This window comes from Monodon monoceros, unplaced genomic scaffold, assembly GCF_005190385.1.
Source record: "Monodon monoceros isolate NGI ecotype Baffin Bay Population unplaced genomic scaffold, NGI_Narwhal_1 Super_Scaffold_15, whole genome shotgun sequence".
Lineage (NCBI taxonomy): Eukaryota > Metazoa > Chordata > Mammalia > Artiodactyla > Monodontidae > Monodon > Monodon monoceros.
Genome location: NW_021703771.1, coordinates 81957731 through 81976780, shown reverse-complemented (window position 1 = coordinate 81976780; position 19050 = coordinate 81957731). Strand labels below are relative to the sequence as shown.

Genomic DNA, 19050 nt, shown 5'->3' with positions numbered 1-19050 from the left:
GAGGCAGGTGCTAGGTGCATGAGGACCTCAAAGGTGCGAAGAGAAGCACCATGGTGACATCTGGGAAGAGGTTCCCAGGTAGAGAGTAAAGTGAGTACAGAAGCTTTGAAGCAACCATATGTAATGCTTATTTTATGTAAAAAATATTATAAAATATAAGTTGTGGTTGGAATAAAGTGGGAAGAAATCCAGGAGCATGTGAAGTGGGAGCCAAAGGAACAAAGCGTGTCCTGATCAAGCAGAATGCAGATGGGAAGTGAGCCCTGGAATTTGAAACTTGGAGGCCATTGTGACCTTGACCAGTGGACTGGTGAGGGTGAAAGTCTGCCTAGATTGGGTTCAATGGAGAGGGGAGAAGAATGGGAGAGAGAAAATCTAGATACCTTTTTTTTTTTTTTTTATGAATTTAGCTAAATGAAAACAAAGAAATGAGGTAGCTGCGGGTAGGGAATGTGGCATCAAGAAATTTTTCATTTTTATAGAAAAAAAATGCCATGTTTATGTGCTGATGGGAATGATTCTGCAGAGGAACAGGGAGATCGATGATGCAGAGGAGAGGGGAGAATTTCAGGAGCAATGTCCTTGATTCGACAACTAGCAGAGTTAAGTTTTGGCCAGAGACGAGAGTGGAGACAGCTCAACCTCGTAGCAGTGGGAAAAGCAGAATATGTAGGAAGATTTTTGCTGCTGTGTCTCTTTTCTTGGTGATATAGGAAGCAAAGTCATCAGTTGAGAGGGGAGATGGGGGAAGACTTTTATAGAGATAGGAAAGGATGATGAAAGTGTCATTTAGGAGGCTAGGGAGTGAATAAGTTTAAGAAACGAATGAATTTGGAGCGAGATCAATCAGCCTGACTGTTTTTCTGTCACACTGAACTGTGTAGGCACAGATGCAGCAAAGGGAGAGGGTCAAGTTTAACCAGCCACATGAGTAAAACAAAAACAAGAGAGAGGCAAAGGAGCTCTTTGCTGCGCAGACCTAAGGGAGTGAGTATAATGACTGAGCCTGAGATTTCAGCTGGGTAAGCAGAGAAGAGGGATGAGGGGAGAAAGGGATGGGGAAGAGGTGGGAGGACCCACCGGCTACAGGTCCCAGTGGGTTCAAGGAGTCTTTGGAGTTTGGGTTTTAGAAGGGTTTAGCTGGAAAAGTAGGTGTTGGCTGAAGAATGGAATACTTGACATTGAGATTGTGGAGGTGATGCAGTGACTGGAAGTGACAGGGTCAGGGGAGGGCCAGGAATGTTGCTGGCTGAGTTAAGGTAGCCGACGAGATGACTGCAGAAGTTGAGGGCATGGACTTAAAAAGCCAGGGTGTTGGAAGTATGGCCCATGTGGACACTGAGATCCTCCAGAACTGTCACCAGAGCGGACTTGGAGAGAGTTCTGGTGAGTCAAAAACTGAGGCTTCTAGAAACAGGACAGGGAAGGGAGAGAGAGACTGAGGGAGGTGGGCATCAGTAGCTGACTGCAAAGGAGAAATAGAGCACAAAGAGCGGTTTGAAAATCCCAGCTGGAGAGTTTTAGAAGGAGAAAGGAAAACTGTTCTACTTGGGGTGTTGCAGGTCAATGCTCGGTGGTGCAGAGGGTGCAGTGGAGAAAACATTTGAGGGGCTGCAGGGGAAGCAGTGTCCTGAGGTGTGAATCAAGGTCAGTGAGGGAAGAATGTGAGAAAAACACTGAGAGTGTAAGTTACAGGGCACTTGCTGCTGACTGACTCCGAGTCCCCAAGCTCAGAGGCAGGCGTTGGGGCAGCTGAAGGACAGGGTGGGGAAAAGGGATGGACAGAGCTGTGTGTAGGACTGAGGGTCAGACCGGAGGGGTGACAAGGGAGCCAAGGATCTCTTGGTGATGGATACAAACAGGTCACATCAGCTAGGGATATTTCCGTGCTGATGAAACATGACAAAACGTAGTGGCCTCAGGGCAGATGGTGGCACGAAGTCCGGAGAGGGAGCAGAAAGTTCCAGCCCCACCGCTCCTGCCAGTGGGGGTGGGCAGCCCTTAGCCGGAGCTGCTGAAACTCTCAGGCTGTCTCTGGATGCTTGAGGCAACTTAGATTACTTGAAACAAAATTTTTTATTGTGTGTTACAAGTTCCCTCGGACAAATCATTGTAGTCTCTAACTTGGCTTTTCGGTTTGCCAAAAAGGAAGAGTAATGCTAGGTCATCTCTTAGAACCTCTGTAAATAAATAAGATTGCAAAGTAAGTTGCAAATATTAAGTACTACACTAAAATGTTTCTGTTTTAAATACTGTTCACACTCTATCAATAGACTGAACTAGTAGCAATAGAAGTAGACACTAGAATCAGTGTAACAGGAAACTGTATTCAATACCCTGTAATAAACTATAATGGAAAAGAAAAATAATAAAATAAAGTAAAATCAGTGTAACATTCACTTAACAGTGAGTTGATAAAACCTGTACAGATACTGGTTAATTACTGAATTCATTACTGGATGGTAGAGATGCTGACCAGTATCTAATTTCTTTGTCTGTGATTCCTTTCTGTTTTCATTGACCTTGAATAGGCACTTGCTTTTTGAGATCTGGATTAAAAATAAATCGTTATAAACTCTATAAATCATTACCTTCCTAAAATAAAAATGCAGTTAAAACTCCTTGGAATGTAACATATTACATTTACTTTAGCTCTGGGCCCTGTTGCTGATTTGTGTTTACGATTCACATTCATAAAGCACCTTTCATCCCCCTCACCCACACCCACCAAGGCCAAACTACTTGGCAAAAATATTATCACACTGCAGGTAAGTAAAGCTACTCTAAATTTCTCGGTGATCCCTAAAGAAAACAGGTATGATATCTGTTAAGTCCCCAGGATTTGGAGAGTCTTCAGAAAAACTGCATTTCAGACGTACTTCCACTTTTACCAGCTTCCTCCTCTTTGGGTTTAATCACCAGAATTTTAAGGAAATAACCTTCATTTATTCAACAAACATTTCTGAATACCTTTTGTACTGTTATTGTGCTAGGGTTGGGTAAAACGTTAAACAAGGAAGTCACAGGTACAAATCATGATAAATGCTAAGATGTAACCTATTTTGGATAAGGAGTCAGGACCTCTGAAACATGAAAGTTGACAGGACACCCACCATGGAGTGAGCTACGGTCACGGGGCTTAGGGGAGAAGAGCCTTCCAAGCAGAGTAAAGCACATGTTCCGTAGCCCCAGAGGAGGTGAAGAGCTTGCTTGGTTCAAGCCACTAAATAAAATTAATGTGTCTGGAAAACAATGAGCAAGAGAGACCGTGATGAACGATAAAAACCACCTACACCACGTGGGCCATGGTCAAGAGTTCGGATTTCATTCTAAATTCAATGGGGAATCCTTAAGAGTTGAAGCAGGGGGCTGGCATTATCCAAATTACATTCTAAGAATGTCAGTCTTGTTGCAATATGGACACGGTCTGGATGAAAATGATTGGCAGAGGAAACAGAAAGAAGTGACTATTCAGAGGTAGAATTAAAGGTCGTGGTGATTGATTAGCTATGAGTCAGGGAAATGAAGGAATCCTACAGCTCTATTAACTGAGATGGGTTTGATTGTAGGAAGGTGAAGATGAAAGCTTGGAATCAGGGTTCAATTCTGAGTATCTTTGATATGACTGAAGCATTGAGAAGGAGTCAAGTAGGGATTTGGATGTGTGAGCTGGAGCTCAGAGGAGAGGGAGGTCAGGGGTCAGAGATAGATAAATTTGGAGTTGCTGGCAGGTAGGTGGTATTTTAAATCCATGGCGTTTGCGAAAAGTAGGTAAGAGAGGAGAGACCATGGATGAACCCTAAGGAGCGCCAGCATTTGGAAACTTAGTAAAAGAGTGGCAGCCAGCAAAGGAGACCAAGAAGGAGCCTCAAGTTAAAGGAGTAGAAAATCCAGCGATGTGTCATGATGGAGCCAAGAAAGGAGGTGTTTCCCAGAGGAAGAAGTGGCTGTTTACGTGAATGCTAATGAAAAGCTGAATAAGATGAGGTCGGCCAATTGTCCTTTGCATACGGCAACATGGAAGTCATGGGTGGCCGTAACGAGCAGTTTTGGTGGAGAGTTGGAGGCAAGAGGCAGATTTTTATGGGATGAAGAGTCAGCAGAAGCAGAGTCAATTTCTTCTAGAAGTTTTGTTATGAAAAGGAAAAAGGAAATGCAGCAGTAGCAGGAGGGTGCTTTACAGACTGAGGAGGCTAGAACTTGTTTTGTGTTCATTGAAATGATCCAGTAGAGATGGATTATTTGATGATTCAAGAAATAGATGAGCTAGCTAAAGAAGGCAAGTACTTTAGAAGGTGAGAAGGGTTTGTTTTGGATCCACAGCACAGAGGGAGTAATTGACCCTTAACAGGGATAAAGCCACTTTCTTTGTTGTAAGAAGACAGAAAGGAACAGGTGAGTGTGGGTGCAGGTATGTTGGCAGGTGTAGTGATGTGGAGTGGAAAGTTGGCGTCTAATGGCTCCATTAAGGCAGACATATTTTTCACTGCTGCATCTTCTCCATATAGATTGCTTGACACATAGAAAATGCTTAGTCTGTTGGTGGGAATGTAAATTGATACAGCCAGTATGGAGAACAGCATGGAGGTTCCTTAAAAAGCTAAAAATAGAACTACCATATGACCCAGCAGTCCCACTACTGGGCATATACCCTGATAAAACCATAATTCAAAAAGACACATGCACCCCATTGGTCATTGCAGCACTATTTACAATAGCCAGGTCATGGAAGCAACCTAAATGCCCATCAACAGATGAATGGATAAAGAAGATGTGGTACATGTATGTAATGGAATATTACTCAGCCATAAAAAGGAATGAAATTGGGTCATTTGTAGAGACATGGATGGACCTAGAGACTGTCATACAGAGTGAAGTAAGTCAGAAAGAGAAAAACAAATATCATATATTAACACATATATGTGGAATCTAGAAAAATGGTACAGATGAACTGGTTTGCAAAGCAGAAATAGAGACACAGATGTAGAGAACAAACGTATGGACACTAGGGGGGAAGCGGGGTGGGGGTGGGATGAACTGGGAGATTGGGATTGACATGTATACACTAATATGTATAAAATAGATGACTAATAAGAACCTGCTGTATAAAAAAATAATAATAAAATAAAAAATTTTTAAAAAGATGCTTAGTAAATATTTGCCCAATAAATGAATACCTCATTCGTGACTTCTGTCTTCTTAGTGAAGTATGAAGTAAGATGTCCAGAGAGGAAAGTGGTGGGATATGAGCAGTATGGGAATAAAGAAGAGAAAACATGCTACTAGAGAAACATAATACAATCATGAAGAAGTTGTAAATGCTCATTTGAAGTCTGTGATGAGTAATTTAAGAGAAAGCAAGCAGTGGCCAGGGAGAAGGTATTAGGTCAGTTCATGAGAATTCTCAGTGAAGTTGAAGAATTTAAGCCATGTCCATACTTCAGTAAGAGCACCAGGAAAGGACAGGAGATGATGGTTGGAAAGAGACATATTTGGAGTTTGGATTTCAGAGGTGGTACAGTTTCTCATGATGACAAGGCCCAGGAATGAATTGTAACAGTAGAAGAATTGTTTTGAAAAGGTCCCTAGAGATGAGAAGGTAAAGGAACTTAAAGAAGAGGTTGATGGAGGGACAGTTCAATCCCTAGGCTGATGAGAAGAATAGGGGCAGAGATGAAAATCATGAACTAGGAGCTAAAGTCCCGAGAATGAGGGGCTTATCCACCTATGTCCATTGCAGGTGGTGGCAGTGGGGAGAGGACGGGGTACATAGCCAGATGGCATAAGTTTCAGAGGAGCAGTGGGGTGGGGTTTTGCGGAGAGAGGGGAGCAAGGGTTTAGGAACATCAGTGAGGGGCCAGGAGACAACCAGCTCCAACTCTGGCCTTCAGGTGTGTACACCTGAAACAAAAAGCAGCCTTCACTTTAGAGGGTTGCAAGGAGATGGACCAGTTTCAGTTAAATCGGGTAGGAGAGAGAAACCTTTGAATAGCCTGATTATACGGGAGAGCTTGTTCATTGTGGAGCAGGAATTCCAGGGGACAAAGAGAAAGGGCTTAGGGGAGAAGGGAGGCTCCTATTGGAGAATATCGAGACCTTTATGGGAATGAGAATAGTAGGGGATGCCTAAGTCTCAGAAGTCAATAATGATGTGAGGCATGATGGAATGAATTCTGATGACCTTTGAGGGAAGTAGGTACACAACCAGGCCACCTGGCTGTTGTCACCTCACCTGGCTGTTGCCGTCTCACCTGTCCCTTATCATCTCAAGTGTGTCTCTTGGGCATTAAGGCAACTTACTTGGCCTTCACTTCAGAACGTTTCTTTGGTGTCATAGGCTTGCTGACACCAAGGAAAGATAGTTATAAATGTAAATCCATGTAATATAATCGAGAAGATCATTTTTTTAATTATTTGGGTCATCAGAGTTCAAATCAATTCATTAAATGTGCAGTGGAAATAACCCATTTCATTGCCTCAAATTGAAGCCTTACACAAAACTTCCAGACGATGATATGTCACTCTTCCCTTTCCATTGGCCTCATAATCACCTTGAAACCAGTATAGTTGCCTCCAGACTGGAGGATGACCAGAAGGGAGAGATGTGAGCATCCCGTGTTAGAGAAGCAAAGGCCGGGAAGAGACAGGGAGGAGGGGGGTGCAGGTGGCAAAACCACACCCTCTCAGGGAAGTTCCATTTCTCTGAGGGTGAGTCTCTTGGATTTGGAGACTTAACAGCACTGCTCACAACCACTTCTCAGGGACTATAGTAAAGGGTAAAATAATTTGTGCCCACAGACAGCCTTGCCCTCTGCCGAGGGCCCCGTCAGGAGGTGTGCTTAGCAGACCCGTTTGCAAAGCTCCCAGAAGTCTCTGAAGTCACGCCCTCAGTAGAAACTCCTTCAAGGAAAACGGTTTGCAAGTATCTGCTTTCACAGCCTCACCCTTCCTGTGGGGCACTGCATGGCCCACAGCATGGAGAAGGGACAAACAAGTCAATCGGTTTTGACCTCCTTTCCGGAAGATTCCACGGCTACTAGAAGTTGAGATATTTTTTGGCATCATGTCGTCTGAAACATCTGAAAAAGAAAAACCTTGTAAATTGCAATCCAGGATACAGTCTGTTGCTCTAATTATTTTTCAGGTGTTGTTTGATCTGTTTTCTCCTGGCATTTAATTTCAGCCATCCTAATGATGTTGTTTTCTAGGCGATGAAAAAGGTCCAGCCCTTTCTCTAGCCAGTTTACTTCATCAGTCAATGACAGATGTCCAGGGATGAAAAGTACATTATTAGCAACAAAACTGAGAATACAAACCGCAATGTGACAGGCACCTCCACAGGGGCTGTCACCAACTCCCCGGGGCTAACTGCTTGCACATGAAGAAAACTAAGATTACTGAGAATTTAAGGAGCGTTTTTTAAAATTCTAATACATATAGAAAATAGGGTATTCTCTACTTAGCACTGGGAAATGGATTAATCATAATTTCATGTTCCTCTAAAAAGTTATTTTAGACTTTGTTTAGCCAAAGAAGAAGTGCTGTAATAAACCATTTTTCATTAGTTTCTAAATGATAATGAAGGAATAGTGAGCTGACTTTTTGTTAATAAAAGGGAAAAAAAGAAAGTGGAGGCAGCTTGGTATCGGGGAAAGGGTGGTCTTTTAGAGCCACAGCACTGAGTCCCTGCCCGTGTGAACCACAGTGAAGGACTGAATGTCTTTGTGACTCAGTGACCTCACCTGTCACTTCTAGGATAGACGGAGAGTGAAATGCATAGGTAAAGTGTGGGCACAGTCCTTGGCACAGAGTGGTAATTCGGTGAATGGTATCTCTGATGGGGATTTCTCTCCTCCAGGGGGAGAGCAGGAGACAGGTCCTGGGAGGGAATCCCTGGGTGCTTGTGGCTAAGACCTCACAGAAGCCAGAATTTAGTGGGGGAAAAGCAAGAACAGCCTGTGTAGGGGTTGCTTTTGTAGCTGTACCTGAGTGCCCCCAAAAGGATACTCTGGAAAATTCCATGGCAGAACACAAACAGCCCCCTTCCCTGCTCAGAGGATTTGAAAGGCTGCCATGGATTGCTGACAAGCTCCACCTCATTTTGACAGAACATTTGCCTGTTTTCCCAGATTTTAGTTTTACCTAAGTATCCCTGTGCTTCACATTTGTTGCAGTTTTAAAATTTAGCTTCCTTCTTGCTGTCTTTTCTTAGGAAAGCATGCGAATTAAACATCACGATGAGCTGTTTGTGCCCTCCTACATAGGACAGGCCTTTTGAGTGGTTTTCCAGCAGTGTGGCGTATTTGGGCCCAGTTCCTCCCCAGCCTGACCCCGCGGGTCACCACTTGCACTTAGCATAGAGACAGTGGCCAGCAAGGAAGGGGAAGCTAACTGGCCTCCATGGGACCTGGGACCTGCGACCCTGGCTTCATTATAGAACATTATTCTACCCAACCCAACTCCTCCAACTAGCAACAGACCACCAAAGTGCAACCTCTGTTTGCTTATGCTCTCCCCTGACTCATTTTTAGATTCTTAAAATATGAGTTTATTGAATCTTCTGTGAATTTTATACTTTAAAATGAATATTTCCTGTTCTTAAGAGAATCCATAAGCATACACATAAAAACTGAATAATTTATTCCCCAAATAAATAAAATATAAACCATACCAATGAGTTGAGATTTTACCTAGATAAGTCATCTAACAATGTATTTTCACTATAATCTGACAAAATGTAGGAGGAACTTCTTATTTTTTTCTTAGGTGCAGAACAGTATGCATTGTTAATATTAACATTTATTTTTAAAAATGTTTGCAAATACCCTGTCATCTCTAAATTCTCTTAGTTATCTGTCTGTGGAGTATCCACTTTATGGAAGTATATCTAGAAATTTGCAAACTAGTTTTATTAACAGCTTAAACAGCGTAAGTTGGCAAGTAAGTATTAATATACCTATCTACACGTACACAAGCACACACATAGACACTCACTGTGATTCCAAAGACAAACAATGCCTAAGTGATTTTTAGAGAATTTGCTGCTTTTGAGCTCACCTGAGAATGGACTCCATACAGACCTAGTTCACGTTATAAATTAATCACATTCCTCCAAGTTACTTCTATTTATAAATGCTATTCAACAGTGATAAGTAAAAAAGCCCTAGGAAATAACAGAAGTACTATCAAAGGATCAGTCGTCGTTCCTTTCCACCATTTGCAGTCCATTTATCACTTTACCACTATTGTGTGTATTTTACACTCAGATGAGTACAGACATTCTGCTGTACTTCATGCTAACTTGTCACAACTCTCCAATAAGTATATAGTGTGTTTCTTCCAGTGCACTCTCAACTTTGTGCCAGTAAGTGGTTGAAAGGAATCTATGAAACTGTGGGTCTTATCTTAAAGAAAACTACATAAGGATCCCTGCTAATAACATATAATGTAATTACATGTCTAAATTGTTTCCTTAGGGTATTAAACTTTCTGTGAATACTAGAACATTATTGGTCCAGGTCAAATGTTTTTCTTATACATTTCACAATGTTAAAAAAAAGAAATGCATTCAGTAATTGTAGGTTTTGATTCAGATGTTGTGTGTACTTTTTAATCAGAAATTACCAGACATGTAAGCTAAAATATTTGTCTTCCTTTAGAAAAGGAATTGTAATATAGATTGAATATAATAAAGTTATTTCTTATAAATTCCTTAGTTAATGAATGGAAAGAGGAACATAGTTTACACGTTCTGTCAGAATTTGAGACTGTAACACATGTAGTCAGCAAGAATTTCTATAGAGTTTAGTGCACTTTGTCCAAAGGTTAATAGGTTAACTTCTTCCTAGAAAAAATATTATCGTAGGAATAAAATTGCTTAACTAAATTAAATAGATAGGTGATCTGTCATCAAATCAGTAAATAGCTAATGACTTAACATCAATTTATTTAAACTAGAAAATAATTTATGTAGGTAAAAATCATCCTATACCACTCTGTTATTAATTCCCATTGTCATTGATTATTTTATTAGAATTCTTTAAGAATGGAGTTAAATTTTATTAATTCATTCTACAACTATTGTGTACCAACTATGGACAAGATAGTGTGCTGAATTCAGGAATACAAATACATGAAGGAAAGCGGGGAGTGCAGAGGGTCTACAGGAAGGCCTGAGGGGCTGGAGCATGTAGGTCCCATGACTCACAAAACCAGTAACCAGTCAAAGACCTCTGTCAGAACAAAGCCCCTCACTGAGTAAAGGGAAAGAGAGCATCCAGTTGAAAATGGGGTAACAGAGTTGGGAGATCACAGAAATTGAGCCCTCATATTTTTTAACACTGCCCAAAAAACCAAATAGGAAACTGTAGAGCCATTAAGAGCTATTCTGAATCCTTCTTCCTCCTAAAATTTCAGAACTAATTTCATGTAAAGGTGAGCGACAGAAAGGAACAAAGTAAAATCCCAACAGAAAAGAAACAAAGTCAAATGCCACACAAAGTTTTTAAGAGGAGATGCAGAGTGAAGAGCAGAATATTGTCCTGAGAGACAGTGAGAGTGTATCAGCCGGTCATGCCCACCAGTTGGGTGAAAACTAAAATAACTATTCCAAAGGGAACTAAGTTATTAAGAAATTTCACAAGTACAAATAAGTAACAACGGACATAGTCTTAAAAGAAATAGACAGTGAAAAGAAAGAAAATTCTAAAAAATGAAAATAAAGTAAGATAAACTAACTTTACCCAACTTCTAACTCAGTCAAGAGAAGTTGACCGATTTAGAAATTAGGTAAAGAAAATCCAATATATGTACACTAGAAAGCCCACAAGAAAAACATCAAAGCAAGAGAATGGAGCAAATACTAAAATATTAAATTCAGTACAACTTTCCTGACATAGCATGCATATGAATATTGATCAGAAAATGACCATCACCAAGACATATTCTAATAAAATTACTAGATTCTAAAGAAAAAGAAATCCTTTGGGCATCTGAGCAAAAAGATCAATTCACTTATAAAGGAAAAAAATAAAATCAGATTGTCATAAGCTTTGCCCATAACACTTTATATCAGAACATAGAGTAAGACATTTAAGATACCTGAGGGGGAAAAAATATGAACCCAGGACTTTATATCCAGCCAAACTCATTTTCAAGAATCAAGGCCCCAAATAAACTGTCACTGAGCAAGAATTCAGTGAACATTTTTCCAATGAGATCTTCCTGAGGAATTTATACTAGAGAACAAGCTTCAAACAACCAAAATTGCTGATCAGACATTAACATAAGGATTGGTGATGAGTATTAAGAGTGTGTGTGTGTGTGTGTGTGTGTGTGTGTGTGTGTGTGGCATTAAGATTACATGAGAATTAGGAGAAAGAAAGCATAGTATGAAATGGCCCTATGTCTCAACAATTTAGATACAGTATTATTGGAAAAATTTGGCAGGAGAATGGGTAGAGCACATGAAAATATATTTGAAGTTTTTAGTAATCACATTCATGGTGATAATATTGTTATTGTAAAATCATGGTGTGTACAATGTGAGCTAAAGCAAGTGAGCTATTATGGAACATTATTATTCTATTATTCTGTGCGTTCTTGAGAACCAGTGTAGAAAAAGGGCAACAGAGATGTAAAACAGAAAATATTAAGTAAAACTCTGTAGTTCTGAAATACCTACCCTCTTAGCAAATTTAAGTCTACAATGTAGAATTATTAGCTGTGTTCCCCAGGCTGTACCTGAGATCCCAAGAATGTATCCATCTTGCAAAACTGAAACTTTGTACCCATTTTGGATAGGACGAAACAGAAGGTTAAACAGTCCAGTGGTACAGAGCTGAGCAGAGGGGTTCAATAAATATTTATTGGAATCATTCACAGTGATATGAGGGGATGCTATGTGCCAAAGCCACACGGGGGTGGGAATGGAGGAATGGCTTGCTTCTTCATGCAAGTCTGACCAAACCCCACCTGGCTTAAAGCCAACTCCCTGTCTGCTCTGCACGTGCTGCTGAGTGCTGGTGCAGAAGAGCAGGCAACTCTACTGACCAGCTTCCTCTAAATTCATAATCGCTGTTCAAATGGGCTCTTAGTGCTGCCCAGCAATAATCCTGACTCCAAACATTCCCTCCCCTTTATCATTCATGCCTTTTCTGCTCATCTCAAATTCCCCAAACCTCCTTTGTCCGCACGTGGGCCGCAGCACTCTGCCCTCGTCCTAAGGCCTCACCCTCTACTCACCCTGTAGATCCCAGTCCCTCACCTACCCACGGCGTCATCAGTTACCGTCCTCTTCTCACTCACTCCCTTCAGCCCACTAACATCCTGTTATTTCTCCATTTTCAAAAATCCCTTTACAGTCCCACAGCCCCTTTCAGTCAAACTCCTAGAAAAAAGTATCCACGCTCACCTCCTGGAATTTGTCTCCTCCAGTTCTCTCTTGACCCCACTCCCATAAGGCCTCTGGCTCCATGACTCCATTGAAATGGCCCCTGTTGAGATCGCAATGGCATCTCCATTTCTAACAACAGCCAGTGTTCAGTAATTGTCTTGTCTGCAGCCTTTGACACAATTTATCATGACACATACACCCTCCTTGAAATACTGTGTTCCCCTGCCTTCCAGGACACCTACATTCTTCTCGTTTTTCCACCTGCCTAATAGGCTGCTTCTTCTCAGTCTCCTTTACTGGCTCCTTCTCAGCATCCCCACAAAGGTTGGGTAATCTCATCCAGTCTCATGGCTGTTGAGATAACACAGGGTCGTATTGTCAAATCAGACTTGCAAGAAGCGTAGATGTGGGCTTCCCTGGTGGCGCAGTGTTTGAGAGTCCGCCTGCTGATGCAGGAGACGCTGGTTCGTGCCCCGGTCCGGGAAGATCCCACATGCCGCGGAGCGGCTGGGCCCGTGAGCCATGGCCGCTGAGCCTGCGCGTCCGGAGCCTGTGCTCCGCGGCGGGGGAGGCCACAACAGTGAGAGGCCCGCATACCGCAAAAAAAAAAAAAAAAAAAAAAAAAATCGTAGATGTAACCCAGTGTCAATCTTTACTAATAACTTCCAGGATGCTGGTAATGATGAGACACAGACAAAATACAGGGAAACCCCACCTCATTTAACACAGCTATGCATGTCCTTTCTCAGCATATTGGGATGTACTCTAGGCAAGAGTCAATACATGAGGTCTCTGGGAAGTTCATGGAATGATCACTAACATGAAATCTCTCAGTTATATAAACTGTCTCATCATTCTTCACTTGATAAAATGTCTTCATTATCCCTTAATAATTGCACAGCTTATGACATTTTCAGAGAGCCTTACCTCATAAATTCATATATTCTAGTTTACTGTAAGCAAACTTAGACCAAGTGTTTCCTGCTGAATGCATTCCATAGATAAGAACTCTTTTCTAGTAAATGCCATTGTATATAAGTACCATTAGCATATTTACAAGGGGATTTGACTAACGCATCTTTCTTTTTTTGCTTGGGTCAGAAATATGAGAAAATGGAGAGTAGGCCTGATGCTAACCCTTTCCTTTCCAGCTCTACGTGCACCTATGACTTCAAAATCGGTGTCCACAACCCGCAACTTTCTCCTAAATTCCAAAGCCATACATTCAACTAGCCACTCAGCATTTTGACTTAGTTGTGTAGGAGGTTTTCAAAATGAATATGAGCACAATAGAAATAATGATTCCTTTTCTCAACTCCCTAAACACACAGACTCACACCTTTCTTCTTCCAAGTCTCCCCATCTCAGTAATAGTCTCTCCTGCCCTCTGTCTTCTCAGCGAAAAACATTACTTCCTGCTTGATTTCCTTTCCTCTCACACCATGTATCCAACCTGCCTAAAAAAATTTTCCATTTCTACCTTCAAAATATATCCAGAGCTCAACCACTGCTCCATCCCTACCTCAGTCACTGCTTTCCTGATTCAAGCCACCACCATCTCTCCGTGGACCTTGCTGAAATAACCTCTGACCTGCTTCTCTGCTTCCTGCTTCCATCCTTGTCCCCACGAGTCTATTCTGAACATATCAGCCAGATGGCTGTCTTTAAGAGATGAGTCATATTGTGTCGTCCACAGCTTGAAAGTCCCCGGTGGTTCCCAAATCTCTCAGAATAACAGCCAGAGTTCTTACAAAGGCCTTCAGGGATCTATACATCCTGGATCCCCATTAACTCTCTGACTTCATCTACTATTACCCACCCCCCCACACACACACACACGCCCATTCACTTTACCTCAGACACACTGGCCTCTTAGCAGTACCTCAAACAAACCAAGCCCATGCAGCCTCTGGACCTTTATAATGCTCCATATTCAGCCAGGAAAGCTCATTCCCCCAGGTGGCACATGGCTTGCTTTTCTAATCTCCTTCAGATGTTGGCTTAAATGCACCTTCTTCATAAGGCATTCCCTATTCCCTGATCACCTCTTTAAAATTGTAATTCCCATCTTCCCCAGGATCTATCTCTTCCTAGTTTTTTATTCTCCTCCCCACTCATCACCATCTGAAATACTATACAGTTTAACCTTTCAGTATTTACTGTTCTAGTCTTATGGATGAGAGCAGAGATGTCTGTTTTGTTTAGGGGTGTATTCCCAACACCCACAGTAGTGTCTGGCACATAGTAGGCGCTCAGTAAATGTTGCTTGAATTAATTAATTGTCAGATCCATTTGAGTTGATCTGAGTTTAGAAGAGAATATGATCAAATAATGCAGGGAGAACAGTAACTTAGGGCTGCGATAAGGAAGACTTTGGAAAGTGTGCTGTGCAATTTGAGGTTTATTCTGCAAGCTGGGGAAGCAGTTAAAGGGAATTGAGCCAAGCAACAGCACAGAGAAATGAAGTCAGGGATAAAAGAAATCATGCTTTAAGAATAAGAATAGTGATGAAAGGAAAATTTTATTCTTTAACAGAAAAACAGTAGTCTTTCTTCGTCAAGCTGAATATGCTCATTGATACCGTGTGGGCTGCTAACAATTACCAGGAGTGGAACATTGGGACCTATTTTCAAAACAGTTTTAAAAATTCGATAGGCTCCTGAATAGAGGCATGAAAATATACTCTTTGATGAGATTGATAGTGATGCGTTTTGAATGTCCATAACTTAAAGCATAGATATGTTCCCTAAAATTTGTATGAAAAAGTCTACTAAATGCAATTGGTAGTAGTATTTTAAAAGATCAAACTTGGAAAAATCTATTTTTTGAGGGTAAATTTCTAGAAATTCGAAGAACACAGGCCTCACTTATCTGTTTTGTCAGCTGGAACTGGGAGACTTTCTCTAGGTTGTACCACACCTTACCCCCCACCCCCGTTTTTACAGAAACAGACTAACAAGAAAACCCCCGAACCGCCAACTATTAACATTTCGGTAAAACAGCACATCTTGGTGTCTGTATTATCACTTTGAAAAACTCATTTTCTCTTTGCAGTACAACCGGTACCAGCAATATGGTGCCGAAGAGTGCGTGCTACAGATGGGGGGCGTGCTGTGCCCCAGCCCGGGCTGCGGAGCGGGGCTGCTTCCTGAGCCCAGCCAGAGGAAGGTCACCTGCGAAGGGGGCAGCGGCATGGGCTGCGGGGTGAGTACCAGCCACACTCCTGGCTCTTGACCGTGTATTTGTTTGCTTTGGCAAATTGGCTAGGATTGCTTTATTTTCATTTTCCATTTAGACTCAGACATCTTTGATATATAAAATAGATTTTTAAATTCTTAACAGGATACTATATATATATATATATATATATATATATAGAAGGGGAGGTAAGATTTTCTGCTTTAATTGCTATCCAAGTGTTTAAGACGTGAATTACTTGGTCAGCCTTTTAAACTTTTCTTCCAGTGCTCAGCTAATTCAGAGCAAAAATGTGTGATTTCTTAATTCAGGCATTAAGTAGACAGGAGTGGAGGAGAAAGAGAATTCCTCATCTTAGCGTGATGTCTTAGTAACATTGTTTGCCTAAGTATTTCACGAAATAAAATGAAGATTAATACGGAAAACTTGAAATGTTATTGTGTAGTAAAAATCATTTTAAATCGAGATGAGCAAAACTTAATGGTGCCTCTTAGGGAAGCAGAATAAGAAACATGGAAAGTGTTTGTTCTAAGAGGTCAAACCAATATGACCTAGACAGCTTCTTGAATGGATCTATGGCTGCGAGCTGACGGCGAAGGGGTGAGGGAAGCATAAATCAAATGCAAGTAGGCTGACTAAATTATAGGTTGAAATGAGAAATGGATAATAATCCTGATATTAAATTTCATGCAGTCCAGAAAAAGAAGTGTATGTGCTTACAAAAAGGTTATTGAATTGTGATGGGAAAGCATTTCTTTTAAAATTGCAACTTCATGATGAGTTTTGTGGACGGAGGGGTATGGACGGCAGAGGGGTATTACCCAAGCCTGATTTTGGGCTGAGCATTGTGATTTACCTGTGCATAAACTGGCATCTGTCACCCTCCGTAAAGCTCCGTATCAGTCATGGAGTGCAGCTTAACGAGCCCTGGGCTGAGGGATAAAGCAGAGTAAGTGGAAGGTGAGAAATAGAGAGACACCGCAATGCCTAAGCAGAAGGAAATACCTCTGGATTAATAATGGTGATTGCATTAGGATGAAAACTCAAGTCATGTCTGCTAGCCTTAGAAATTATGGAAATCAAACTCCACTTCCCAGCTTTAGTCATCGTCATTTACTGTATAATCTGCACCGATTGCACGTGGCCTCAGCAAGCTGCCAAATTCTGGGATCAGAATTTCTAGCAAATGTTTTCTTTTAAAATGAGTTACAGTAGCTTTTAACTAATGGCTCAATTATATGCTTCCACCTGCTAACAGCTCCTGTTCTTCCATTCTCTAAAGCTGGGGGTTCCTTTGGCCCATCTTCTGCATTCAGTTCTTCATCCTGCTCTAAGAATTTGGAAGGTTTATGTAATTTAAGATTTGAACATCTTTTGCTTCCCTTTTTTACACAATGTGACATTATAAGTAACACACATATTTGAACCCCAGATCATGGAAAATTACCTTGGAAGTAAACTGAATTGCTTTAAGATCTTTGGGTTAAGAGAGTTTGGGGGCAAATCCTTACCTAAAGGAGAATGGTTATCTTCAGGATGCTTCTTTGGAAGTTCTAGGCAATGTGTTTTATTTTTATTTATTCTGTTTTGTTACTGCAAGGGTGGTAGGGGATGCTTGTTGTTTCATATATTACTTATCTATTGCTGCATAACAAATAAGCCCAAATTTGAACCTTTTAATTAATAAACATTTTTATCTCACAGATTCTGAGGGTCAGGAATCCCTGAGTAGCTTAGCTGGGTGGTTCTGGCTGAGAGTCCCATGAGGTTGGAGTCAAGCTCGGCTGTAGTTAACCCAAGGCTTGACTGGGGCTGGAAGATCCACTTCCAAGATGGCTCGACCACATGACTCTTGGCCAGAAATACCTCAGTTCCTCACTGGCTAGTGGCCCTCACCACATGGCTCTCTTCTTAGGCTACTTGTCCTCAGAATGGTAGTTAACTTACCTGGAGCAACTGATCCAACAGACAGAGCAAAGATAAAGCCACAGTGACCTGCTCTCCAAGTCTGTACACCATCACTTCTGATTTATTCCATTGGTCAGCACTGAGTACTAGATCCAGCACGCCCCTCAAAGGGAAGGAAATTAGGCTCCATCTTAAAGGAAAGGTTGTCAAGGAATACATGGACATATTTTGATCCACCACTGATTGTAATTTGAAGAAGTTGCAAAAATAACAAAGAGAAATGATTTTCTAAACTATGCACTGACTTGATGCTTTCTTTTCCCTCCCTGCCTTTTATGCCTCAATCCCCGTAAGCTTTTTCAGACTGATACAAATTCCCATTGCTTTGCCTTCTCAAAAGACATAAGTTGACCTCGCATTGCTCTTTTTCTTCAAATCCTCAACTTTCACAAAAGGATGTTAACCCAACTTACATGCCTTTGGGATTCTTGTAGTGGTGAAAAAGGAGATTGGGGGCTTCCCTGGTGGTGCAGTGGTTGAGAGTCCGCCTGCCGATGCAGGGGACATGGGTTCGTGCCCTGGTCCAGGAAGATCCCACATGCCGCGGAGCGGCTGGGCCCGTGAGCCATGGCCGCTGAGCCTGCGTGTCCAGAGCCTGTGCTCCGCAACGGGAGAGGCCACGGCAGTGAGAGGCCCGTGTACCGCAAAAAAAAAAAAAAAAAAGGAGATCGGGTTGTATGACTTAGATCCAAATGCTGGCTGTATCTGCTACCAAGGGTCTTAATCTTTCTGTGCCTCAGTCTCCTCACCTCCAAAATACGATGTCTTGTAATGACGCTGTATGAGACCATTATGAATATTAAATGAGCTAATGGATAGAAAATGCTTAGAACAGTGCCTGGCTTTATGTATATATTTATTTAATATTTAATCAAAAGCTTAATCAGTATTTATCAAAAGTTCACCTGAAAGACCTAATATTCATGGAAAATTAACTACAGGACACTTGTTTGATCCTCCCTTCCAAATATTCTAAAATATATCCCTGAATCAATCCAGATCTACAGCAGGGAATTAGGTACCTGGGCCTCACTATTTTAGCCCTTCAAAGAATTGCTTTCCCTACATAGTAATTTGGTGCCATTTGTTTATATTGTGGTCACTGTACAGGGAACTTGATGTGTGTGGTTCAGGACATCCCAGTGGGCTTTTCTGTGAGGAACCATGGTGCCTATTCCAAGTTCATTATGCTTGTCCTGAGGAAGGTTGTTCTGGAGGACATTGCAAATTATGCAACTACTAAGGGTTCCCCCTGAAAGCTGACTGCTGGAAAGCCTAGAGCCGCATTTGTGGGCCAGCTACAGTGCAGAAATGGGCCACTAATAGAATGGATTTGGAAGCTTATTTCCTGGCTTCACTTTTTTACTTCTTTCTCTTCCCTTTTCCTGGTACATGCTGTTTTGCTGTGATTTGTACACCCTTGTAAGCTGGTGGTCTTTTCTGGATTTATGGGTGGTAATGGAAAGCTGTTGTGTGGAAGAAATCGTGGT

The 19050-nt window shown here is 41.6% G+C and overlaps 1 protein-coding gene across 12 annotated transcripts in view; it reads left to right on the top strand.

The window, feature by feature from the left end:
• AGPAT4 (1-acylglycerol-3-phosphate O-acyltransferase 4) overlaps window positions 1-19050 on the top strand; it is a 1398816-nt gene that overhangs the window by 1044456 nt on the left and 335310 nt on the right. For all 12 annotated transcript variants that reach the window (XR_003793727.1, XR_003793728.1, XM_029224043.1 and 9 more), the window contains one exon: window positions 15449-15598. Coding sequence is in view for 10 of the 12 variants with exons in the window: in XM_029224043.1 (XP_029079876.1) it covers window positions 15449-15598 (150 nt within the window). In the remaining 2 variants the exon portion in view is untranslated. The remainder of the gene's footprint in view (window positions 1-15448; window positions 15599-19050) is intronic.